The sequence below is a fragment of the Lepidochelys olivacea genome, assembly GCF_965140295.1.
Source record: "Lepidochelys olivacea isolate rLepOli2 genome assembly, chromosome: 2".
Classification (NCBI taxonomy): Eukaryota; Metazoa; Chordata; order Testudines; family Cheloniidae; genus Lepidochelys; species Lepidochelys olivacea.
Genome location: NC_140412.1, coordinates 43,461,975 through 43,488,583, shown reverse-complemented (window position 1 = coordinate 43,488,583; position 26,609 = coordinate 43,461,975). Strand labels below are relative to the sequence as shown.

Below are 26,609 nucleotides of genomic sequence, written 5' to 3'. Positions count from 1 at the left end.
TGGGCACCCTGGCTTTTTTCCCCTGTTGCTATAGTTCCATCACATCTGTTAGGAGTAACTCTTTTAATTGCATCAGTTAGGCTTACGTAAAAGAGTATTTTAATGATACAAAAACTTGTGTAAAGCACAGTCTGAAGTCTGGCTGAAGAAGAACCTCACATTCAAACCCTCCCTCCCGCCCCCCCAAATTAAAAGTTCCCTGTGCTATAATTGCCATTCTATGCACTCATTATCCATGGTTAGCAGAGGAACTGCACTTCTTGTTTAAAAATGCAGGTTCCCTTGCTTCTCAGACACCAGGAAACACAATAAGTGGTTTAATTACATGTCTAAAGCCTTTTGATACTCATCTCTGGAACAAAAGAAACAAAAAAGCGACCACATAATATATTTGCTAGATGGTGCATTACAGTAAGTGCAAACTATATTAAGATGGCAAGTTCAAAGCTTGTGCCAGTTTAATGATTAATGTTTCAAGTAGAGTTAATCTATAAAATATGTTTAGATGTAAAAGTTAACATAAGTCCAAATAAAACAAATTTCTGATTGACACCTTTGACCGGAGCAGTTTGCAAGCTGCAGGCATACACACAAACTTTCCAGACAGAGATGCTTTCTTGTGTAAGAAAAGTAATTTTCTTTCCACATAGTAAAATGAAGTGAAGTTTGTGCTAGTCAGGCATTTCTTTGTTTTATAACCTCTACTGTCACAATTTTTTTAATACAACCCAAACTGTGTGTAAACAAGACAGTTTTGTTAACATTCAATCTACAACAGAGTTGTCAATGGAACAAATTAGAACATGATATTGAGTTGCTATTTCATAACATTGCATCACAACATAATGATGTTGCATTGCCTTGTCACTGTGATATGAGCTATTTTAGGAGTTAGCTAGATTTTGGCTAGGGTCTTGCTATTGTAAGACTGGACTGAGTGGATTACCATATTTGTTGGTTGAAACTTCCTGGAATAGAGAAACTGGTGTCTGTACAGTGGTAGTGCTGTTTTGTAATTACAGCATATAAATCAAACACAGCACCATTCATCCCAAGGAAGTCAAAGTGCTTTATAAACTAATTCATTAACTCCACAGTGCTCTTCATCCTCCATTGTAATGCAGCCACATCTGGAGTGAAATACAGGTCACAGTTTAAGATATGGTGGGGATGGGGAGGATTCAGTGGGAGAAGTGGTTGGCCATTGTGTGGCGAGAGTAACAAGTTCTCTGGAGCTGCCAGTCTAAAAGAGACATTAGTTAACAGGGAGTACAGTACTCAATTTTCAAAACATTTGTAATTGTTATTCCTGAACAAAATATCCTCAGGGTCTTTGAAGGCCCTAGTCCTCACTGATGATGGAACCCATATTTAAGATGAAATTTTAAGCACTGGCTTGAGTTAGTATGCAAAAATGGCATCTGAAAAAGTTCCCTGATGAATACACCAGATTTTCATGCTCAGATATTTCAAAACAACCAAAGTTTTATCTAAACTTTATGCACACATATAAAATCTCCAATTTTGCCTCCTCAATTTTATCTAATACAGCTACCATGCTACCACACAATAATAGTCTCCCAATTAAATCAGAGCTGCTAAATTAGGTCAGACTTAACATTTTTGTTGTTCCAAGAAATATTACCTCTTTTAGATAAGAGATGGAAAAGTTTGCCCCTACAGCCACATGTTCCAAGTACTATGGATATGCATACAAAATAATTTTTCATAGGATAAATAATTATGATCCACTTTACACTGGGCATCTTGTTTTATCTTTCCATAGGACTGCTAAATGGCGAGTTCTTCAGTCAGGAACTATACTGTATCTAGCTAAACATTTGGCAAACTGAATCAATGTCTGGATATTAAAACATGGAAATAAGTTAGCTCCCTTTGTTCAAAAGGGAGTGGGGAAGAGCCAATATGAAGGAGGAGGGGGAGGGAAAAAGGAAACAAGATTTGTTTCCTGGCTTAATGTTTCTAGTTCAAGCATTGACTTACATTGACCTGCCTCACAGAACGGAAGCTTTGCCATACTGATGCAGAAAGGATTACTTTCCCATGGTTTTCAGTGGTCAGTCTTCAAAATAAAGTTCCTTTCTCCTTTAAGGCTCTCAATAATTCTTTTGTTTCAGCATCAGAATGGCCATACTGGGTCAGACCAAAGGTCCACACAGCCCAGTATCTGGTCTTCTGACAGTGGCCAGTGCCAGATGCTTCAAAGGGAATGAGCAGGACAAGGCAATTTATCCAGTGATTTATCTTATCAAGTCCCAGCTTCTGGCAGACAGAGGTTTAGGGACACCCAGGGGATGGGTTTGCCTCCCTGACCATCTTGGTAAATAGCCATTCATGGACCTATCCTCCATGAATTTACCTAATTTTTATTTGAAGGCAATTATACTTTTGGCTTTCACAACATACCCTGACAACAAGTTCCACGGCTTGACTGTGTGTTGTGTGAAGAAGTACGTCTTTATGTTTATTTTAAACCTGCTGCCTATTAATTTTGTTGGATGACCCCTGGCTCGTGTGTTATGTAAGGGGTAAACAACACTATTCACTTTCTCCCACCGGTGCAAGTAAGCTGGTGTGGTCATACCCTGTACCATTAAGACATTTATTGCTGGTATGCCGTACTGGAAAGACACATTCAGTATCTGCTGAATACCACAGGACTCTCCCAGGAACCGCAGTGGCGAAAGGAGCAGAACGTGGGGCCGCCAGGTGGCCCCACATTGGCAGCCCCTCCGGCATGGCTCTACCACCCACAGCTCTGCCCCCAGACCTCTCATACAGCTGCGTCTCCTGTCTAGAGTCTGTACAGACCTGCTGGAGGACAGGGCTGGGAGCAGTACAGCTGCTCCAGAGGAGCTGCTGGCATGGGGCTGCCTGGCCACCCCACATTCTACTCCTTTCACCGCTGTGGTTCCCGGGAGAGCCCCTGCTGTTCAGCAGATACTGATTTCTATTTGCGGCTATCCACATCTGCGGGCATAAATTTGTATCCACATAAGGCTCTAGTCACGGAACATTTTGTGTGCGTTTGTGGGGGACGGGGGCCATGGTCAGTACCATACCAGTCAGAGTTAAAATCTATTTGCACCACTGCTTTTTCCACACCATTCATGATTTTATAGAACTCTATCATATTCTCCCCTTAGTTGTCTCTTTTCTAAGATGAATAGTCACAGTGTTTTTAATCTCTCCTCATATGGAAGCTGTTCCATACCCCCTAATCCTTTTTTGTTGCCCTTCTCTGTATCTTTTCCTATTCTAATATCTCTTTTTGGAGATGGGGCAACCAGAACTGCAGACAGAATTCAAGGTGGGTGCATATATAGTAGAATCTCAGAGTTACAAACCAGAGTTACGTACTAACCAGTCAACCACACACCTCATTTGGAACCAGAAGTATGCAATCAGGCAGCAGCAGAGACAAAAGAGAAAAAGTAAATACAGTACACTGTTAAACATAGACTACTAAAACAATAAAGGGAAAGTTTAAAAAAAAAGATTTGACAAAGTAAGGAAACCGTTTCTGTGCTTGTTTCATTTAAATTAGGATGGTTAAAAAGATATAAAGCTGTATTAAGTCAATGTTCAGTTGTAGACTTCTGAAAGAACCACCATAACGTTTTCTTCACAGTTACGAACAACCTCCATTCCCAAGGTGTTCGTAACTCTGAGGTTCTACTGTATAGCAGATTTATACAGCAGCACTATGATATTCTCTTATTATCTATCCCTTTTGTAATGATTCCTAATATTCTGCTAGTTGTTTTGACTGAGATTGCGCACCTAGCATATGTTCTCAAAGTACTATCCACAGTGACTCCACAATCTCTCTCTCGAGTGGTAATAGTTAATTTAAACCCCATTATTTTGTATGTGTAGTTGGGATTATGTTTTCCAATGTGCATTACTTTGCATTTATCAACACTGAATTTCATCTGCCATTTTGTTGCTCAGTCACCCAGTTTTGTGAGAGCTCTTTAACTCTTCGCAGTCAGCTTTGGACTTCACTATCCTGAGTAATTTTGCATTGCTTGCAAATTTTGCCACCTCACTGTTTACCCCCTTTCCCAGATTGTTTCTGAGTACGTTGAACAGCACTGGTCCCAGTATATCTCCGTGGGGGACCTCACTATTTACCTCTCTCCACTGTGAAAACTGATCATTTATTCCTACCCTTCGTTTCCAGTCTTTTAACCAGTTACTGATCCATGAGAGGACCTTCCTTCTTATCTCATGACTGCCTACTTTGCTTAAGAGCCTTTGGTGTGGAACTTTCAGAAAGCTTTTGACAAGGTCCAAGTACACTATATCCATTGGATCATCATGTTTGTTGACCCTCTCAAAGAAGATTGGCGAGGCATGATTTTCCTTTATAAAACCCATGTTGACTCCCCCAACATATTGTGTTCATCTGTGTGTCTGATAATTCCATTCCTTACTACAGCTTCAACCAATTTGCCTGGTTAGGCTTACTGGCCTGTAATTACCAGGATTGCTTCTGGAGCCTTTTAAAATAAAGGCTTTTAAAATCCATCAGCATTACATTAGCTATCTGCCAGTCATGTGGTACAGTGGCTGACTTAAGCTATTTACATACCACAGTTAACCGTTCTGCAATTTCATATTTGAGTTCCTTCAGAACTCTTGGGTGAAGACCAACTGGTCTTAGAGACATATTTAATTTATCAATTTGTTCTAAAACCTCCTCTACTGCCTCTGCAGTGAAGACTGATGCAAATAACTAATTTAGCTTCTCTGCAAAGGCCTTGTCTCCCTTGAGTGCTCCTTTAGCATTTCGATTGTCCAGTGGCCCCATTGATTGGCAGACACGTTTCCTGATTCTGATGTACTTACAAAAACTAAACAGCAATGTTTTCCCCCACCCCTTTCTTTTGTCGGTTGCTATTCAAGTTCTTTTTTGGCCTGCCTAAGCACACATTTATACTTGGCAGAGTTTATGTTCCTTTCTATTTTCCTTAGTAGGATTTGACTTCCAATTTTTAAAAGATGTCTTTTTGTGTCTGTCTCTTTTACTGTGTAGCCATGGTGGCATTTTTTTGGTCGTCTTAATTTTTTTTATTTGAGGTATACATTTAGTTTGAGCCTCTGTTATGGTGTCCAGAGAAACACCGTAAGTCACTGTTCACTTCAGCATTTCCTCCTCCCTGCCCCCAGGCTTTCTTAGGGCGTTTGGTCATCTATTTGGTTATCTGGTTTTCCCTGTAACTCTTTTTACGGTTCAGCTGCATTTAATTAGGAAAATTATTTATAATCCTCAGTGAACTAAGGATTGGGCTCTTAAGACAACTTCTTTCAAGAGGATGTTTTAAAAATGCTTTAGGATCTGCAGCAACAAAAAAAACTGGGGTGTGTGAAATGGTGAGGTGACTGGGGATCTTGTGTTCACAGCTGAAGATGCACTTAACTAATCAGTTTCAATAGCTATTATAGGGGCACATTTGAGGGAAATTTATCTACGTACCACTTAGTATACTTATTAAAAACTCAACCATGTTTCTTCCCAGAGTTCCTCTGCAGGGGATCTCCCCATATTTCACATCTATTTAATCCCTATCCCAGGCCCCATAATTTGATAATCTTCATTCAGTCAAGGAAAGTTGGCAAGAAGTCCCTTGAAAGATCAAGAAGGTTGCCTGTAACTCAGCAAGGGGAATGATTGCTGAATGACATGACCTTCCCTACGAGGCCTAAGCAGGCTGTCTCTGAAGTGCTCCCAAGATCTGATGTCCTGGAAAGAAACATCCAACCCACCAATAAATTCTGCATCTTTTTCACAGCTGTGTAGGGTGCTTACCATTTGGCCAGCTCTCCAGATATATTGGAATGTTTTCTTCAGTTATCTACACACTCCCGAACTTTTACCTCCTTGTTTCCTCTGCAACATTATATAATACTTCATATTTCTACACCACATTCAAAGGATTTAAAGTAGTTTACATCAAGCCTCACAATATATTCATATTTACACACAAAAACAACAAAACAAAAACCACCACCACCACGGTGACAACAGGTTCAGGGAGGTTAAGTGACTTGCCCAAGGTCACACAGTGAGTCAATGAGAAAACTGGGAACAGAATCCTCCCCCCTGCCGCCCAAAATGCCGATTCTCCATCCCTTGCTTTAATCACTAGCTAGTGCTTCCTCTTACTAGTTTGAAACAATATGCACTAGAAAATGTAGAAATCCCACAATAAGACAAGTTCCTAGGCCCACTTATTCTCCATTGCTCTTTGCTGCTGACCTCCCCACCCAGATTCTTCAAGACAAGTCTCTGTAGCCTGATTCCACACACATCCCTTGCCCCAACAGGTGTTTCACTCTTGTCCACTCCCAGTTCTTGAAGGCAAATTCTTATGGGACAATTCCCAACTGGAGCTAGGCCTGGCCTGCAAAGTTCAGAGCTGAATATGAAATTCCTTAAAAAGCTTTTGAGGGAATTCACAGGTACGGTTTTGGTTTAAGTCCCATTTTATTCTTCACCTTACTGCCAAAAATAAGCTTGCACACAGCCAGCTGCGTCTCATTTCCCTCCCCACAATGCCTTCACAAAAGTTTCTATAGTCGAACTGAACAAATCAGAAAGGTTGGCAACATTTTGAAACACGAAAACCCTGACCATGCTGGCCAGGGAAAAAAGAAAGAGGTAACTAATCTGTGCAGCAACTAATGTTCCTGAAAAGGGGTAGTCTGTATACATATTCCACAGTGGGTAAGCGCACATCCAGCATGCAGATGTCAGACAGTTTTCTAGTCAGCAGTATCCAAAAGGGAGGGCACATACACCCTTCCTTTCCTTGCGAGCTTCATGAAGGTATAAAATCCAGAGCCCACTCTACTCAGTTCCTTCAGCACCACACGAGCCTGCAACATTAAAACTCTAAAGCAGGGGGATGGTGTGTCGGCATGGAATATATATATGGACTACATGTTTGACTCAAACAACATTAGTTATTATACAGGTAAATAACCCTTTTTCTTCCCCCTTTGTTGAGCGCTAGTCCGTATACATATGATGCGGCTAGTGACTCCCAAGCAGTCATTCTCACTGGGGACGGGTACAATGAGTCTCCTTAAATATGGATTATAACAAGGATCTTCCAAATCTTGCATCATCCCTGGCTGCTTCCACCAGCACACAGTGCTTCATGAACATGTCTACAGATGACAAGGTTGCTGGTCTGCAAATATCCTGGATTGGTGGGTTTGCTAGACATGCCACCGAGGCAGACTGCACCCTGGTGGGTCTAGTCATGCACTGATGGGCAACTACTTGCCTGCTAGTCGGTAACATGACTAGATGTAATAGGCAATCCAGCTAGATATTCTTTGCATACACACAGCTTGTCCTTTGACTCTCTTAGTATCAGTCAGAAAAAGCCTGGGAGATTTCAAGAAAGGTCTTGTCCTGTCTAGATAGAGCCATATTGTTCTACACACGTCTAGCATGTGCAGCCTTTGCTTGGAGCTCCTAGGGTGACACTTGGGAGTCACACAGGCACATGGATGATCTTGTTGATGTGAAATTTTGACACCACCTGGAGAAGCACTCTATGAATGACTGTATAAGGTGGCTCTTCCATCAGAGCCTGCAGCTCCCCAACTCTCCTGACAGATGTGATTGCCAGGAAGAAGCCTTCTTTCATGGAGAGGTAGGGCAATGAGCATTTAGTCATAGGTTCAAAAGGTGCACCCATCAGTTTTGAGAGGGCAAAGTTAAGGTTCCATGCTGGCACTGGGGCGCTGACTCTCAGGCGTAAGCTCGAGCTGTCAACTTTGTCTAGAGAAATAGGTGGACCGAGTAGCATTTTCCTGCCACTAATAAGGATGCACTGAACGTCTCACGCACAGATCAACTCTGCTTGTGTCAACCAGCGAGCATCCACACCATCAAGTGGAGGGAGCTCAGGTGCAAGCCCAAGCCCCCATTCTGGACGAGAAGGTTGAAGATCAGGGGTTGAGAGATTGGTGGTACTAGAGAAAGATTGTAGAGACCTTCAACCACATTTGCTTTGAGGATAATTCTGGCTTTCTCCCTCCTGATCTTCTGCAAGCACTGTGGGCAGAAGGGGAATGCATATAGTCTGTCTGTCCATCTGTGGGAGGAGAAAGCCATCAGAGATCCAGTATTGAGCCCCTTTGCGCCCTCCTATCCTCTCCACCTCCCCCCCAAAAAAAGTAGTAGCAGCAGCACTTGTTTTCTAGCTGTCACAGAAAAGTCCGTGTGATGAAACAGTCCTCCCTCCAAATCACTGGAAAGATGTTTCACGTGCATCACCCACTTGTAATTGTCTCAGAAGTGCCTGCTTGGGTCATCTACCTTCACATTGCCCACCCCAGGAGATTACCTAGTCAGCAGTCCATGTTGTTCCCTATGGCAAAGTCCCAAAGCTGGATGGCCTCCTGGCACAAGGGACAAGGCCAGCAAATGGCCCCTCCCTGCCTGTTTAGGTAGAAGACTGCTGCCATATTGACCAATACCAGGTCTGTCTGGCTGAAAATGCTCAGATGCCCTGTATATATCCCTGAGTTCTAGAACATTGATGTGTAAGGCCCTTGGTGACAGACCACAGGACCCAAGCCATGAGGTCACCCATATAAGTGCCTCCACCTGAACATGGATGCATTATTGATCATGAACAAAGAGGACGCCGCAGTTCTTGGGACAGGAGAGGAGCTGGTATTACAGGAGTGGGTGGGTGAGGTTCTGTAGCATGCAGGAGGTCGGACTAGATGATCATGATGGTCCCTTCTGACTTTAAAAGTCTGATTCTTATGTGTGAACTGGAGCTGTATAGGACCATCGAACATACACTGTCCAGGTCCCTCCACCAGTCTAGCAAACGGAGGACTTCCAGAGGGAGAGACACCACTCTGTCTAGTTAGTGTCTTTTTGGGTGGTGGACTACAGATAGCTGTGCGTGAAGTTGCAAGAAGTAGATCCTAGTATACAGAGTAACAAATCTATATGCTGCTCTAAGACCCAGAAGCCTGAGGCAGGACCCCACTCATATTGGGGGGGGGGGGGCTGCAGGCAGGAGCAGAGACTCAGGGCCAGATTTCCAATTAGGCACAGTAGGCATGTGCCTAGGGATTGCTATGAGTTAAAAGTGGGTTAAAAGTTTCATATTTTACAGAAAACACAAAGGTCAGCTGTAGGCAGTGGGAATGCTGAAGATGCTGTGCCAAGGCGCGCATAAGGTATAAATCAGGCCCTGCAGAGACTATGTTAGTCTCTAAGGTGTCACAAAGACTCCTCTTGTTTTTATGTAAAATCTGTCAAGTGGGAGGTAGAGAGACCAGGTGGGTGAAGTAATATCTTTTATTAGACCAACTTCTGTTGGTGAGAGACAAACTTTCAAGCCCCACAGAGATCTTTGGTAGTAGATAAGCAATTACTGTCTCCGCATTGAGTACAGCAGCCAATTAACCCCTGCATGGCTGATAGTGAATGAGAAGAAATCCACATTAACTCTTGCATGCCCAAACACACCAACACCTTGAGAATGGACACAGTGTTGGCCCAGATTTGAGATTCTGAGTAGCCCCTGACTTAAGTTCCCTCTAAGCTGCACAGCTGCATGGCTGTGCAGCCTATTAAGCGCCACGCAGGCGCTCAGGCTGCAGTGGGGAGAGGTGCCTGTCCCAGCCCCAACCCAGCCCCAGAGCTGCCGGGAGGGGGGCTTCTCCCCCCAACCCAGGTGCTGCTGCGGGGAGGCCTGTCTCTGCATCATAGCCCTGGGGAAGCCTGCACCCCAAACCCCTCATCCCCAGCCCCACTTCAGAGCCCGCACCCCCAGCTGGAGCCCTCACTCCCCCAACCCCAATTCTCTGCCCCAGCCCTGATCCAGTCCCAGCCATTACTTGCTCCTGCCCACACACCAGACTCCTCACTCAGACTCTCAGCTACACCTCCTGTCATTCCAGTTAACGCTTTGGTTTAGGCTTAGTCTTCTGCCTCCCAGCTCTGACCCTTGTCATATGGGGGCAATTCTGAATCAGAAGCTTCGGCTCTAACTGGTAAGCCAGACTCTTGCTCCAGCCACTACGCCAGACTGCCCACAACTTGTTTGTTGACAGGATCACAGAATGAAAAGGATGGTGTCTTTGGGCACCAAGTCAAATCTACTGCCTGGTCAATGCACTTGAGAGGTAGACCCCCCCCCACACACACACACTGGACTTTCTTCAAGGGGCCTCTGCCTATGGCCTGGGGCGCTCAGGCAGCCTATACTGGAAGAACAGCTATTGCTGACAGGGATCTCTATAAGGCAGCACTTTAGACCTCAACCCTTGGGACCAGAGGGTGACTCTAGAATCTTGGAAGGCTTTCATTGCCTCAGTCTTCTCATAGAAGATCAAGCAACACTCAAACAGCATGTCCTGAGTTACTGTTTATAACTCCAATGCCAAGTCAGGAGGTATGGCACATTGTGACCATTGTAGCCATCACCACGAAGACAGTGTTTGCCAGGTCCAAGGCTGCCTGCTTTGCAATTTTGGTCACCACATAACCTTCCACCAAGGTAGTCTGAAAATCATCCCTGTAATCTGGTGGCGGTTGTTCAATAAATGATTGTAAAGCACTCCAGTCAACATGGTTGTATTTTGCCAAGAGAGCTTGGTAGTCTGAAATCTTCATCTGGAGACTCAAAATGAAGTAAGATTTCTGGCCCAGCAGGTAGACGTGCTTTGTCTCCTTGTCTTTGGGGTCACTTTCTGGCAACTTTGATGGGTTCTCTTGTTGGCTGCCGTCAACACTAGAGATCCCAGTACCAGGTGCAACCAGAACTGTCCATGCCCAATAGCTGGGACTTGGTACAGTCTCTCTGCCCATTTAGACATTGGTGCCAGTACAGCCCTATAACTAAAAGCCCTATAACTCCTTGTTGATCATGATTGCTATGCATCCCAGTGCTGAAGCGCACAGGATATCAAGACATTTATGAGGTATATCCTGCATCTCTTCAGTAGATATCTCATGAGCTCTTGGAACATGTTGCAGTTCTCAGAAGTGGTAGCAGACTGATCTGGAACCAGGAAACAACGTTTTCACATTGCAGGGCACCCCCAAGGTGAGGTTAGTAGGGCATCATCAGGACAGGAGGCTGTAATTGGTACCATCTGTCCCTAACTCTAGATCTGTTGCATTGGAGCAGCTTACTCCTTGCTCTGGTCTGAGGGATGCAGTGGGGACAGGTCCAGCAGCTGGAGTGGGCCACTGTACTTGTGGCATAGATGAAGTAGCTAGTCATGGGTAGTACTGAGGTGTTTCGGGGGCCTAAATGCTGCACATGCCATGATCATATGACATCAGACCCCATGAGGTTTGGTCCCAGGACCAGGCTGGGTCAAGACAACACTCTGCCATCAGCCACAGGTATATGGCTCTTATCCCCCGGGCGAGACTGATGCTGTTAAGTGCTGGAACCAGAACTGGGGCCAGCTGATGGCTTTCCTGGGAATCTGAAGAGAAGAGGGAAGAGTCTTCCAGGAAGAGTGATGCTCGCCCTGTGGGTGTAGGAGGAACCTGACTGGATGGTAGAAGCAACAGAGGCACCAGGCCCAGGAACCTGGACCGTGTCAGCAGTAAGCAGCTCCAATAGTTGCATGGGTGCCAGCCCTGGGGATGTGGCCTGGTGATGTGACCTGCAGACTGGTGCTTAGGTGATTGCACTGGCGCCAGTGGAGGTGGCAACAGAATGGCCAATAGTGGAGTCAGGCTTCTGCTGGTACCATGCTAGCCAGTGGTCTCTCCGACTGCCCAGCTACCAAGGTGGCTAAAATGGCCATAGCAGCACCAGATGGGACCTCTGTTGTGGCCAGGGCCACTCAGCTGCATGGGCTCCAATGCTCAGGGAACTTCTCTGAAGTTTTGAGGCACCTTTAATGTCTGACAGTCTGGTGGCCTTATGCAGCCCTAGAGTCGGATCCAGAAAGGAGGATCTTCAGATCTTCTCCTTTCAGGACTTATGCTTTAAGTCCAATTTGTCTCAGCTTCCCAGACGAGGAAGCTGCAGGTCTGAGTAACTCTTCAGTAGTTTGATGTTGAAACTGGGGCAGATTGACTGCCTCTGGGCTCCTGGTGCTTGGAGCCCAGGATCAGAGACCAACCTCACTGCCTGTTCAATGAAAAAAGCCCTCGCATGTCTCTACTTTGAGCACTTGGTCCATTTTGAGAAGCACCAGCTTTCCAGGACAAGCCCCTCACTGAGGGAGAAGAGATCTCTTGTCCACCACTGAGACTCACGACTGCCTCACAGGATGGGCAGTTCTTAAAGCCCAGGGAGCTGCCATGGTCAGCCATAGAGGCTGGTACTGCCAGCAACTGCAGGGAGGGGACGATTTCTCTTCCCCACCCTCCCAGCATCCTGTAGACCTAAGTAAGTAACACTAAAGTAGAGGTAAATCTGAAGGGAGTTGCTCCAACATATACCACAGACAGCGAGAAGGAAATGGGTGTGGTGGGGCAGCTCAGCCCTTTATACCCTCACAAAACACATGAAGAAAGGAAGGGTACATGTGCCACCCCATTACATACTGCGGACTAGAAAATTCTTCAATGCATATGCACTAGACTTACACCCACCTGTGCTTTTTAGTGTGCATACTTCTTGCTAGGAAGTGCTAACACTTTTTATCTGGCCAGACCATGTCATTTGGCAAGATCACCTCAAGGCTTTTTTATGTAACAATAACAGGTGCAAGATTAAGGGATGCATACAATAGAGTTAATAACTAATAGATTTTGATTAACAAAACAAAACCATATACCCATTGTGAATTCCATTCAAATATTTGCCGTGTGTCACTGCAGGCAACAAAATGGAACAAAGAACAGTTCTTGCTTCATCTGCACTTTCATACAGGGGCAGCCAAACTAGTGACATCCTATCAAGGCTCCACTAAGTTCTGAGGATGACTCTTCAGAGAGGTCAAATTTTTAAAGAGCACAGCATCCACATTGAGAGCAAATGTTTAAGTGAGCTCAGTTCCCATTTAGACATCAAAATTAGTGGCCACATTTTCAAGAGAACTCAGAACATGGAGTGCCGAGTGCTTCTGAAAGCCTGGCCCTTATTTAGGTGATTAAATGGGAGCTGGGCTGTTTTCAAAACTTGATCCTAATTGCAATTGCCGAGTACTTTTTAAAATTTTGCCCTAATTGCCTCATTATGGGTGGTCAGATTTTGTACTAGAGATGACAGCAACTCATTTTCTATATAATCTTGTTGTACGAATATCCTTTTTGCACAACCGTCTAGTCATCCACAGTTTGAACCTATGACGATTGAAGAGCCATTTGTATAGCTCATGCTGCAACATTCTGTGCTTCACTGAAATTACTCAGAAAAAGTTGGCGGAATGGTGAGCCTTTCCAGAAAGGAAACTATACCTTCTTAGTTCCCAAGCGATCTTTGTTCCCATTACAGAGTAACTTTCAATTTATACCTGCTGGGGAATAAGGGCCTGATCAAAAGCCTATTGTAGCCAATGGGAGTGTTTCCATTGACTTCAATGGGCTTTGAATCAGGCCCTAAACTCAGTTAGGGTGAAAGTGTCGTGTACTAAAAGGGTTACATTTGCTGGGGAGTAAATAGGAGAAGAGAGGTTGTGCATGAGCTGAAGGAAGATAACATCAAGGAAAGTTTATGGTGACATACTTTGTCACTTAAGTGGTACTTTTCATCACACATTCATGGATAACTAAATTTGGCACTGGAGCTGCTGGCAATTAACAACTTGGTAGGAAAATCTTTAAAATAAACTTGATCTGAAATGTAAAACATTGTTAAAGTATCATATCCAGTAGGGCTGTCAAGTTTCTAATCCATGAACACCCCTGCTCCTCTCCTTTCTCCGAGGCCACGCCCCTGTCCTGCCTCTTCCTCTGAGCTCTGCCTTCTGCCCCATCATCACTTGTTCTTCACCCCTGTCCCCGTTGCTCATTCCCCCTTCCCCTGGGACTCACCTGCTGCCTGCAGAGCTGGGCTTGGAGGAGCGAACACAGAGCCTGCCCAATTGGGACATGGCAGGGGTCAGCCCCCAGATTGAGGAGCTGGGGTGGGGAAATCAGGGCACAGCAGGGTGGGGTCCATCCCTGGAGCGAGGGGCCCTGGAGGTCCCGGAGTGAGGTGCTGGAGAAACCAGGGGTAGATGTCTTTCACTCACACAGCACCAGTATCTACCTTGGAGCTCGGTCCGGGAGCCAGCCAGTTCTCTCTGTCAGGCTGGGGGGCAGGAAGAGCAGCAGCTGCTAAGCAGAGCCACTCATCTAGGCTCCAGCAGCAGCCAGTGACCTCCAGCGGAGGCCAGTCACTGCAGGTAACTGGACTTTTAGCATCCAGACAGCTGTGCTGACCTGATGCTGCCAGCTTCCCCTTTCAACTGGACATTCTGGTAAAAAACCAGACACCTGGCAACCCTAATATCCACTAATTAAGAGAAAAGGACACAGAAGTTTCAAATCCTAAATGGTTTTGAGTGTTAGGTCCCCCACCAAGAAAAGGAACTCTCCCCCCCGAAGTCACACATGTTAAATTGACTATAACTCACACGCAGCTTCGACAAAATTTAAGAAGATATCTTCTTCAGGCTGAGTTTCAGAAAGAAAGAAAAAAATAATCAGGTCTAAAGGACATTTTTGTGTGGCCCCAGCTGATGGAGCCAGGTAACCCAGGAATTCTTCTTGCATAGGGGGAAATCCCTGAATGGCAGAGTCAGTGTAAGGCTCTGTGCCTCTCCTACTTGCTGCCCTATTTAGGGTACACAGAGGGCCTGGCTAGAGTGGCACTGCTTTCCGGCTCTTTCTGGCTGACCAAAAGGCCCCTTGGGGTCATGGTCACCAGGCACAAGTTTGACAGCCCTTGGCACAGTCTAAATGGAACTAGGACACACCCAAGAATTGTTTATGTCTAGGTCTAACTGAATAACAAAGGATATTTGCCAAAGCATATCATCTTAGTATAAGACAGATTAACAGGATCTTTAAAACTCAGTAGCCAAATGTACAAAAAGGGTACAGAGAGGTAGTGGGGATGTCAGCAAGTAAATCAGGAGTTTGGTACGAAGGATGCTGCATCCCTCACCACAAAAAATTGCCAAAAGGGCCGAGTCTGAGTGCCTCTGAGCACTGGTAACTCTCATTGTCAACTATGGGACTAATCCATTGTAGTCAGTCTCAGCAAAGACTTCAGTGGATATGGAGAATGGAGCTATTTTCTCATTTCTTTAGGTCAGTGTTGAGACACATTGGCATGAAAGCAGCCAGTGCTACACTCATGGTCTGTGGATAAATTGCAAACTTCATTTTCCAGCACCTTTAGCAAATATTAAATATGCTTAAAGTTATGACATTAAGGAAAAAAAAGATTCATGGAAGAATTTGAGCAGATTGTGACCCAAGAACCTCTTAACCTGGCAAAGGGCTTACAAGAATATCCTGATTCTGGTTCACCAAAGACTACCATTTGAGGTCTCAAATGAAAGCTAGAGGACACATGTATGTATATACTGTATACTAAAAATATATTCTTAGACTCTGTATCAAGGTATTACTCACCAGCAAAGGTGAAAAACAGGTTATTGCAGATAAGAAATGTTTCTCGCTGTCTTGATGTAAATTAAGCATTGTAAGCCAACACAATGGATACCTATTTGCATACGAAGTCATATGTACACTAGGATGTGAAATCAACAGGAAAGGAGGGCAGAGGGAAAAAAAAAAATAGACACATGTACAGAGGGTTGTTATCCTGTCTCTGAGTAAAGGCAATGAATTGAGGGTATTTGTAAAATAGAAAGAAGACACCCGGGTATCCTTACAAAGAAAGTAAATGGACATGTTTGTATTAATGAAAACTAGGCCCATGGGCAGTGGGAGGACCCCTCCTTCGGGAAGGCTAGACCCTGGCCCCACCCCTTTCACATGAGGCCCCACCCCCATGGCCAGAGCCCAAAGGCCCCCCCGCAACTGGAGAAGCCCCCCTGGGTTGGCTGGAACCCCAAGCCCCTTCCCTCAGCTGCACCAGTGGGCTGACCCGAGCAGCTCCAACAGCGCTGGTGGGCTGAACCACGGGCCGGCCAACCCGATCACACAGCCTCTACTACCCGAGCCACCCCAGCTCCAGGCCAGCCTGAGCAGCCCCGGATAGAGACTGAGAAATGTAGCACACTTCCCCCTCCCAAAATTCCCAGATGCTCAGCAGAAGAACGCTGAGCTTTTTATATGTGCCATGCAGGTTCCAGGGTGGCTGAGGAAGCAGTATCTACTACTCAGCTTCCCGGGTTCATCAGTAAACTCTCTGGAGTCCAGGGAGATTACTGATGAACCTAGAAAGCTGAATAGCAGATACCGCCTCCTCAGCTGCCCCGGAAACTGAATAATACTAAGTAAAAACATGCAACCAGGAATCCCGCCGCAGCGGCTGCGCTAGGGAAGGCTGAGCCTTCGCTGGCCTATTGTACCCGCTGCCTGGGTCTCAGCCAGCCTTGGCTGAAAAAGTGTTAAAGAGAATTTTGGGTGAGAAACTTTAGATAGGAAGTTAACCTGTTATTTAAGCTTAGTCTCTTGTTACACTTGGTCTCATGTTATGGTTTTGTACGATATATAACCATTTGTATCCAATATCGTTACTCTCTATCACCTGAATCTCGAGTCTTTGATAGTAAACTTATTCTTGTTTTCACTATAAATATATATGTGGTGTTAAGCAAAGTACTGGTCCTGAGTTGAATATTAGAAGCTGGTGTTAGAATTACCAGGCCTGCTATTCCCAAAGGAACACTATGGGTGTTCAGTGGATAAGGGGCTGGACACAGCAAGGAAGAGGGTGGGGGTTGATGTGTACCTGTTGCTACCTGTACAGAGAGAACGAGGTCTGCAGACGCCTGGAAGGTAGTGGTTATGTTGCCAGAGACTGTTGGTTTTAGGGAGCTAAGCCACAGCAAGCAGAGACAAGATTCCTTGACGCTAAGGGCAGGAAGTGGTGAGGATCCTCACAACCGGGGCTGCCCCAGAGAGCATCACATATTTTATGGCTTTGCCATAATAACCAGATGATGCAGTGACAACGATGGTCATTACCTGCTCCAACCTTTGGAACTCTAGAATAGATTTGAAAGTGTGAGATTGCTACTCTGTAATTAAAGTCTTAGAGGCTACATTATATGAAATAGACACTGGGTTTAGAAGTGTCTTTGTTATTACATGCATTAGTTTATTAGGGAGTTAAAATAAGTGAAATTACTGCTGCTAGTCATGTTTTGTCAGGGCACTCCTGTAAGTTAAGCATCAATTAAGGCTTTGGTTGAATAGTTTTAGTGTTACATATAGAAGTATCAGGTCTGTAACAGCACATGGCTGCCTACTTTAGAACAGAGTTCTACTCCCAGATTTACCAGTCATTCTTGTCACCAGCATTTTGGCCAAATGAATACAACAATGGATCTGAGGACATTGGAGGGTGTAGAGGTTTTCTGAGACTTTTTTTTTGGTAAAAAGAATGCATCAGGTATAGCAATATTTTTGAGATATTGAAAACAGGGTGATGAAGCAAGATCACTGAGGAGTAAAGGACCTGCAAATTTTTCCATTATGATATCACTGAAAACCATTTTGTAGAAGTCCCTCCTCACCAATTATGCTTTTAAGGTGTTCAAAGTAAATGCAACTAATTGAAAGATTAACTCATTTCACCCTATTTGATGATACAAAGGGCTAACTTGTTAGTGTCAATACAGTCTTGAAGTACCTTTTCCAATGCTGATACAGGATATATGATGTCTCTGTTTAAAGGAAACTACTGTATCTTTAATTAGAACAATAAGACACAAAATTCAATGCACTGAGAATAAGGGCAGGAACACTATTTAATAAGACACTCAGTTTATTCTTTTCTTGTTAATATCAAAATGGCAATAGCCTAATTAAAATGACTTGCTAATCATTTTAATATCTTTTTATAAGATTTCATTGCTAATTATCAAAAAGAAAAAGGAGTGCTTGTGGCACCTTAGAGACTAACCAATTTATCTGAGCATAAGCTTTCGTAAGCTACACGAAAGCTTATGCTCAGATAAATTGGTTAGTCTCTAAGGTGCCACAAGCACTCCTTTTCTTTTTGTGAATACAGACTAACACGGCTGCTACTCTGAAACATTGCTAATTATAATACTTTCAAGAAGATGAAAGTTCCCTTTGTAAAAACAGTGTTTCTGCCGCTTTTCTCACTGAAATACAGATTTGTCCATTTATCCAACTCCTTTTCTACTGGAAAATAAAAGAAAAATGTTTGTGGAAATTTTCAGGGAGTTAAGCAAGGAAGAAGTAGCATTACACAGTACATATATTCCATAATATTAAAACTGAGGTGTGGTGGGTTGGACTTACCTCTGAGCACCACCTTGGGTCCAGACATAGTACTCCCATTCTTCAGCTCCCAGTAGGCCATCAGCCTACTTCTGCAGGTCTTCTGTAGCTCAGCCCACTGGCCGGATCACACAGTCCAAAACCTTTCCAGGGTACAGTTCCTTGCCATTCTGGACCAACTATAAACAAAACAGTTTCTTACCCTTTGGAGCTAAATTTCCTCTCCTGAATTGGGTCAGCAGGATTCCCTCTGAATTCCTGCCACTGATTATAGCCTGGGACCAGACCAGGGCACTTTAGTAATAGTCTAGGGAACATCCTTCCTCACTTCTCTGGCTCAAGCCACAAACTGACTTGCTCATCATAGGCAGCTTCTTTTATTTCAGTCTGGTGGGCCTTGATTGGTTGCTGCTGGCTCCCAGTCCTTCTAGCTGCTGGAGGACCAAATCTCACTGGTTTCCAAAATGGCTACTCTTCTGGGCAAGCTGGGAGGTCGAATATTTGCTGTTCTTTTCCTCTCAAGACTGTTTCCTAGGGCAGGATGCAACAGAACAGCCAGTCAGCAGCTTCCAACAGAGGGCCGTGAAGGCCTGGAACATCCTGTCACAAGAGATTTTAAATCCAACAGGAATATCACTGTTACTTTATTTTGTGACTGAGTTGGGAATAGGAACATAAATATCACCATTATCTTATTTTGTGATTAATTTGGGAATAGGATCAGAAATGTTATTTTTAATTATACTGCATTGCAAATGTAAAGAATGCTTTTCAAACTACAGAATAAGGGCTTGTTTTCACTGAAAATTTAACTCAAGTCAATGTTGCCACTAACTTGAGTCCCATCCACCCACCCACACACCCTTAACTTTAGTGTGATGGTGCTTTTAAATAGAGTAGGCTGGCCCATCAGGGGGTAGAGGCTAAAGCTTGAGTGACCATAGCTAAGGCTACATTTTAGTCACAGGTATTTTTAGTAAAAGTCATGGGCAGTAAACAAAAATTCATGGCCCGTGACCTGTTCATAACTTGTACTATATACCCCGACTAAAATCTTGGGGAGGGTCATGAGGGGGCAGACCGAGGGGGCAGCCCAAGGGGGCACTGTGGGTGCTGGGGGGGTGGCAACATGCGGTCTGGGACCCCCACCGGCAGAGTGGATAAAAATAAATGATTTTTTAAAAAAAGCAGATTTTTTTATTTAAATAGCATTTTTATCAAAAAAATCCAATCTAAAGATAGATTTACTTAAGATATTATAGCTCAGGGATATCTCATAATGGAATAGGGATTATAAATTCTAATTCTATAGTATGAGACAATATACTCATGTAATGTTTAAGAAAAGTTTTGTAAATGAGTTCCAATAGTTTATGGGTCCCAGGGGCCTTTGTACAGATTATTTAGGTTAATTTTTCTATCTACCCAATGGGACTCAGTGCTCAGTCTAGAAGATACCATCAGAGATGCTTAGTTTTGCTGTGGATTTGTGTCTCTAGAGATAAAAACATTTTTGCTGTTAACAAGCATGTTAAAATAAATAAATATAGAGAGGTGAGAAATAAGACCTGAACCCTATTGTCCCTCTGCAAATTTGTGTACACAGAGTCAATCCCTTACCTCTCTCTAAAAGTGCAAAAGTTTCAAAAAGTTCAATGAATAGAAGATTGTTGGGGGTGGAATACATCTGGACAAGGAGCAGAAGTCTAGAGATAAACATGAGAAGGGAGGGACAGGCAGTAGAAACAAAGTGAAACTGTTTATTCCAGAAGTCTTGAGGTTTGAGTGTAGCCTTCGTTGATTTGAGATCTACCATACCATTCTCTCACAAGAAGGGAAAACCTATAATGGCAGCAGGCTGTAAGAGAGACCCAGTTTGAGAATATTTTAATGAAGTTCCTCTACCTGTGGGTCAGACAGGCATGCGTGCGTGCAAAATGCCAACAGTGCAACAAAGAAATGCAAGGCCTGGTTGCCCAAATGAAACATCATCATGAGAAGTGTTCCATCTCAGGAGGAAGCTGTGTTGAAGATGATGAAAGGAACATGTAGGATCTTCAGGTTGGTAAACTTTTTTATTTCAGGTTTCAGAGTAGCAGCCGTGTTAGTCTGTATCCGCAAAAAGAAAAGGAGGACTTGTAGCACCTTAGAGACTAACAAATTTATTTGAGCATAAGCTTTCGTGAGCTACAGCTCACTTCATTGGATGGCTTATGCTCAAATAAATTTGTTAGTCTCTAAGGTGTCACAAGTACTCCTTTTCTTTTTTATTTCATACTTCTTTCTTAAGGACTGCCTGTCTTCCTTCTGGACTATTCTTGAATTCTCATGTTTAAACAAAAAAATTTAGTTGTTACTCTATGGTACTATCATTTTAGATGCAGTTGTGATAAAAAAATAAATAGCTGAAATAGGCAGATCTTCCTTTTACAATTTCACTTTTAAAGTGGTACTGAGTGTCAGTGAATCCAATGAGTAATACTAAATGAGCAGTATGGTAATAATAATGAAATAACGGCATTGACTTATTTTGTTTAGGAGAAGCCATCCTCAACATACAGGATTCTGAAGACTACCCACCTTTAAGATCACCATCATTTTCTAGAGTTTCAGAGTTTTCTGCCAATGGTAGTGTTTCAGTCACATTACGTATGTCATATAGCCACAGTATATCACTTGTGGCACAAAGAAGAAAAAAAATCTCCATCATGCAGAAACAACCATAGATAAAGTTTGTAATAAGAACCAGCAGATTACAAAAATAGGTAATTGATGAAAAAACTGCCCGGTTTGTTTATGCAACAAACTCTCCTTTCCGTATGATTGAGAACCCACACTTCATTAACATGGTTCAGTCATTAAGACCAAGATACAGTCCACCCAACAGAGCAGATGCTGCAGGCAAATTGCAGGATAAAGTGTATGAAAGAGAAATTGAGCAGCATGCAAAAGGTCTAGAGGGAAAATTGTCGTCGTGTCGTGATGGGTGGAGCAGTGTCCACAATGATCCTGTTGTATGTGCTTGTGTGACAACAAAAGAGAATGTCTTCCTTACAGAAACAATTGATACATCAGGAAATGCACACACAGCAGAATACTTACAAGAAGTAGCAGTAAAAGCTATAAACAAACTTTGAAAAAAATTCAGATGTCTAGTACGGAGCTTGGTCACAGACAACGCTGCAAATGTATCCAAGAAGAGAGTGAAAAGAGTCCCAAGCTAACAACATATAGTTGCAGTGCTCATTTGATACACCTCCTAGCCAAAGACTTCAGTGTTCCAGAAATAAAGGCTAATGTAGTTGAAATTGCAAAATACTTCCGTAACAGCCACTTTGCAGCAGCTGCTCTGAAAAAAAGTGGGAGGAACCAAGCTAACTCTCCCACAAGATGTGCGACGGAACTCGGTAGTGGACTGTTTTGAGAATTATATCAAGAACTGGCCTAATCTGATGACAGTTAGTGGCATCTATTTTTTCACAATTTTGTTCACAGTCACAGCCAAAGTTGTCAACATTGGGCTTAAGAGAAATGCTGAACATATGCTGAGTACTCAGAAGCCTATTTCTGTAGCCTTGAACAAAATGCAAGGAAATAGTCGTTTTATTGTTGATGCTGTTGAAATTTGGAAGGAATTGAGTGAGATCTTAAGAAGAGAAATACGCAATGACAGGAGTTAAATTACAACCATTAAAAAAAACAAATGGGACAAGCACTATCTCCAGCTCATTTTCTTGCAAATATTCTCAATACTCAGTACCAGGGTCAAACCTTAACTGCAGAAGAAGAGAAGTTGACTACGACATGGACATCCAGCAATCCTCCCTCCATAATGCCAACTATAATAAGCTTCAGAGCTAAGGATGAACCATTCAAGAAATATAGGTTTGCTGATGATGTTTTAAAGAAAGTCACACCAGAGAACTGGTGGAAGTCATTTAAGCAGTTGGATTCAGAGACTGTTGACATGATAATCTCACTTTTAACAGCAGTAGCTTTTTCTGACGGTGTAGAAAGAATATTTTCTTCCTTTGGACTAATTCATTCCAAACTGAGAAATCGTTTGGGACCTGAAAAAGCAGGAGAGCTTGTTTTTCCTTTTCCAGATTATGAACAAACAGAAAAATGAGGGTGAAGATGACAGAGTTAAATTCAGAAGCCAATATTTTAAGTTTCTTCCGTTGACCTGGCTGCCATAGTCGATTTAATTTTTTTAAAAAATATTTCATTTAACTATTTGAGTTTAAAAAACAAACAAAAACAAACCTGATTTTAAAAAATTTGAATGTTTAACTAAACTCAAAAAATCATAATATTTTAAAGAAGCATATGAATATATAATGTTGTTGTTTTAGTTAAATAAAACAATTTAAATGTCTGTCTAGTGATGTTCTCCTCCTAATACAGCATGGTAAGAAAAACCTCCATATATTAATGATTAACCTGTTGAATTGGAGATAGTTCACCTCCCAACGACTTCATAAATATCTGCTTCATTTACCTTTGGTAAGTGAAATAACCAATCATTCATTTTCTGAAATAGCTGAAAAACTAATCTAAAAAAGTTTCCAAAGAAATCACTTAAAAAATGTATAGTGTGTACCTTCTAAAAATGAAACCTACATGTATCTCTCAGTTGTGAGAAATATGCATTAAGGTTGTAACAACCAACAAGAATGCACTTTTATGTAGAAATCCATGATTAAATCGAGTCTTCCTGACTAGTGATTTAAATCAAATCCACCCTGCCGTTGGTGCTGGGGGGGGGCGGGGGGGGGAAAAGGAGGGTTGGCAGGCTCCCTACCCAGCTCCATGGCTCCCCAGAAGTGGGGAAATCCCTCAGCTCCTAAGCAGAGACATGGCCAGGCAGTTCTGTGCGCTGCCTCTGCCCCAAGCACCAGCTCCGCAGCTCCCATTGGCCGGGAACCACAGCCAATGGGAGCTGAGGGGGCAGTGGCTGCAGGCAGCAGCAGCACACAGAGCCTCCGCCTAGGAGCCAAGGTATGTCACCGCTTCAAGGGAACCCCTCCCTTCCCCCCCCCCCCGAGGTAAAGCACCGCCCAGAGCCCTTGCCCACTCCCAGGCCCCAACCCCCAGCTCTGCGTCCCCCACCTAAACTCCTGCTGGGGGAGGAGGGCGCGGTGGCCCGAGACTGCCCCAGCAGGAGCCACTGTGGCTGGCCCAGGGACTGCCTGAGCTACTTAGGTGGCCCCCAGGCCAGCCACACCGGCCGCTGCAGAAGTCACAGAGGTCCCGGAAAGTCACAAAATCCATGACTTCCGTGACAAACTCGCAGCCTTAACCATAACTCATCAGGAGCTAATTTGACTACTCTGCAATATGGATGAAGGCTAGCTCCACTTGAATGCTGGTAGTCCTCTAATGCCTTCCCCCAATGTCCTCTGTGTACCCAGAAAGGGCAGACAAGTTTTCCCACAATTCACTGGGAAAGTATAGAATGTCTCATCTTACTGTAGTGCAAGGAACTGTAGGACATACACCCATAAGTCCTAGTGCCACACACTAGTGAGTGCAGCACTAATGTAGATACAGTGGTTCAAGTTTCAGAGTAGCAGCTGTGTTAGTCTGTATCCACAAAAAGAAAAGGAGTACTTGTGGCACCTTAGAGGCTACCACATTTATTTGAGCATAAGCTTTTGTCAGCTACAGCTCACTTCATCGGATGCATGCAGTAGAAAATACAGTGGGGAGATTTTATGTACACAGAGAACATGCAACAATGGGTGTTACCATACACACTGTAACAGGAGTGATCAAGTAAGGCGAGCTATTACCAGTGGGCGGGGGGGGGAACCATTTGTAGTACAGCTCACTTCATCGGATGCATGCAAAAGGTTATTCTCTCCCCCCCACCCCCACTTGCTGGTAATAGCTCACCTTACCTGATCACTCATTACAGCGTGTATGGTAACACACATTGCTTCATGTTCTCTGTGTACATAAAATCTCCCCACTGTATTTTCTACTGCATGCATCCGATGAAGTGAGCTGTAGCTCACGAAAGCTTATGCTCAAATAAATTTGTTAGTCTCTAAGGTGCCACAAGTACTCCTTTTCTTTTTAGTGGTTCAAGTGTTATTTTACAATGTGGCTGCTCAAACTTGCGCTAGGCTAACTTGAGAGGAGTAACTCCAGTGCAGATAACTCAGATTAACTCTGCAGTGAAGGCATACCCTATAACAGTGCTACTCAGACTGAGGCACCCAGCTGCAAGTGGTTCTTTAATATGTCTCCTGTAGCTCTTTGCTACACGTAATATTAAAACACTGATTTAATTATCAACCAATCTAAGTTACTACCAATCAGGATGCTTTTACTATGTTATTAATAACACTTAGTCATTTTGCAGGGAGTTTTATATTATATATAAGCTAAATAGTTTCCCTGTCATACTATTTAAATATTAATATACAGTGCTATATTAAATAAAACAATGAATTCGCAGTACTGTGGTTCTTTTCAGTAATGTTGATCGCTAATTTGGCTCCTGAACCAGTGAGGTCTGAGTATTACTGGCCTACAACAACTGTTCCTGCCACCAAGAGTTCACAATCCAAGGCCCCAGTCCCATAATATGGCACAAGGAACACAACTGAAGGTAGTGGTGGGTCATCCCAGGTAAAGTATTAGGAATTATCAATTACAAAAACTAAAAAGAGAAGATTTGATCAGGAGTAGAGAGATCAGTTTTGGATTCATAGGCATAATTGCTATGTTATGTAGTAGATTGATCTCAGGAGTGGGTACCGTAAACTCCTGAATTCTAATCCCAGCTCTGCCACTGGCTTCTTGTATAGATTTGAACAAATCACATACAAATTTTCAAAAATGGCTACAAATTTTGTCTCTGTTTTTGTGTGCTCAATCTCAAACACGTAGGGACCAATTTTTAGACTTGTTGAGGACCCCAGGTCCCATTGATTTCAAATAAAATTTGATATTGCTAACCTCAAGAGATAAAAACTAATGAGCCAGACCCCCCCTGCAATCATGAGGGTTTTTTTTAAACAAAATCATGCTTTTAGTCTGTCTTTAGACTTTTCAACTCCGCTCTATTCCTCTGCCAATGCATGTGTGATAATTTCAGGTTGAAAACTCAACCTTTAATGCACACAGAAATGTACACCACTCCTTGACAGCCCAGATGGAGACTTCACTTACCCTCTCCTCACCCCTGAGGTAAGGGAGGCCACGCATTTCCTAGTACTGTCTTCTTGACCCCTCAGCAACATTGTTTTGCCTCCTGCTGCCCTGGCACTTCTTTATCTGGGACCCTGTGGCACCACTTTCCTGACTCCGCACTCCCCTGGGTCTTCTCCGCCTGGTGCCCAACAACTGCTTTTCTCCAACTCCTTCCTCTCCAGCCCTGGAGCCATATCTGAAGGGAGGGCTTAGTGTCAGAGCTGTTGTCATGTCCAGAGCCCAGAGGCTCTTGCACAGAGCTCTGCCTTCCTGCCCAGCCCTGCAAATGGTGGGACCAGAGTTGCCTCTTGTATCATTGCAACAGCTCCTCCTGCAGGCGGCAAAATCCATGATGCACGATTAATTCGTGAGAGCCGGCAATACTGCGGGGGCTGCTTGGAGGACACTCCCCTCATCCACCAGTACCCCCGGGCTGCGGCCCAGCCATTCTACCCTCTCCATCTCCTACCCCATCACTATCCTTTGCAGCCGCCCACACCTACCTCCACAATCCCCCTGTTGCTCCCCGCTCACCTTTCCCAGTGTCTCTGTTGCGCCTCACAGTTCCGGGCATGGCCCGTCTAGCCCCCTGGACCATAGCGAGGCACCGCGGTGACTCCTGAGAGCATGGCCCCAGCTTCCCTGAAAACAGTGGGAGGTGGCAGCCAACTTTATTACGGGCAGCCTCACTCCCGATGCGGACAGACTGCAGGGAAATGGCAGCCATCTTGCTTGCTTCAGCCCCGTTAGCAATAATAGGAGATGGTGGCCATTTTTAATAAGGGAAAATTGGAGCTGTGGCAGCCTCTCACTCTGTTTTTATGGGATGGGACAGGTGAAAAAAATCAAAACACCACCACCCAACTTGCTAGATTAACGATCAGATTGTGAGAGTTGTCAGCACTGAGAACTGTGAGTACCTACTGTTGAGAGCTGACAAAGAGCTGCCGGAGGAAACCATTTGCAGTGCACAAGTTTTATTGATTTTACAACA

At 43.9% G+C, this 26,609-nt stretch overlaps 2 protein-coding genes across 6 annotated transcripts in view; both read right to left on the bottom strand.

The window, feature by feature from the left end:
* Positions 1–18,452, bottom strand: part of CCNE2 (cyclin E2) — a gene marked incomplete at its 5' end in the record, with an annotated part of 84,121 nt that extends 65,669 nt beyond the window's left edge. The window contains one exon of the mRNA XM_084619867.1: positions 18,434–18,452. The remainder of the gene's footprint in view (positions 1–18,433) is intronic.
* Positions 1–26,301, bottom strand: part of TP53INP1 (tumor protein p53 inducible nuclear protein 1) — a 62,010-nt gene extending 35,709 nt beyond the window's left edge. For 2 of the 5 annotated variants that reach the window (XM_084619869.1, XM_084619875.1), the window contains exons 1-2: positions 26,150–26,301; positions 18,434–18,591 (exon numbers count right to left, since the gene is read on the bottom strand). In XM_084619869.1, coding sequence (XP_084475995.1) covers positions 18,434–18,494 — 61 coding nt within the window. In that variant the 5' untranslated portion in view covers positions 18,495–18,591; positions 26,150–26,301. Of the gene's footprint in view, positions 1–18,433; positions 19,013–25,594; positions 25,804–26,149 lie in introns of those variants that run through there. The other 3 variants (XM_084619870.1, XM_084619871.1, XM_084619872.1) reach the window with 3 other exon arrangements.
* Between the last annotated feature and the right edge of the window lie 308 nt (positions 26,302–26,609).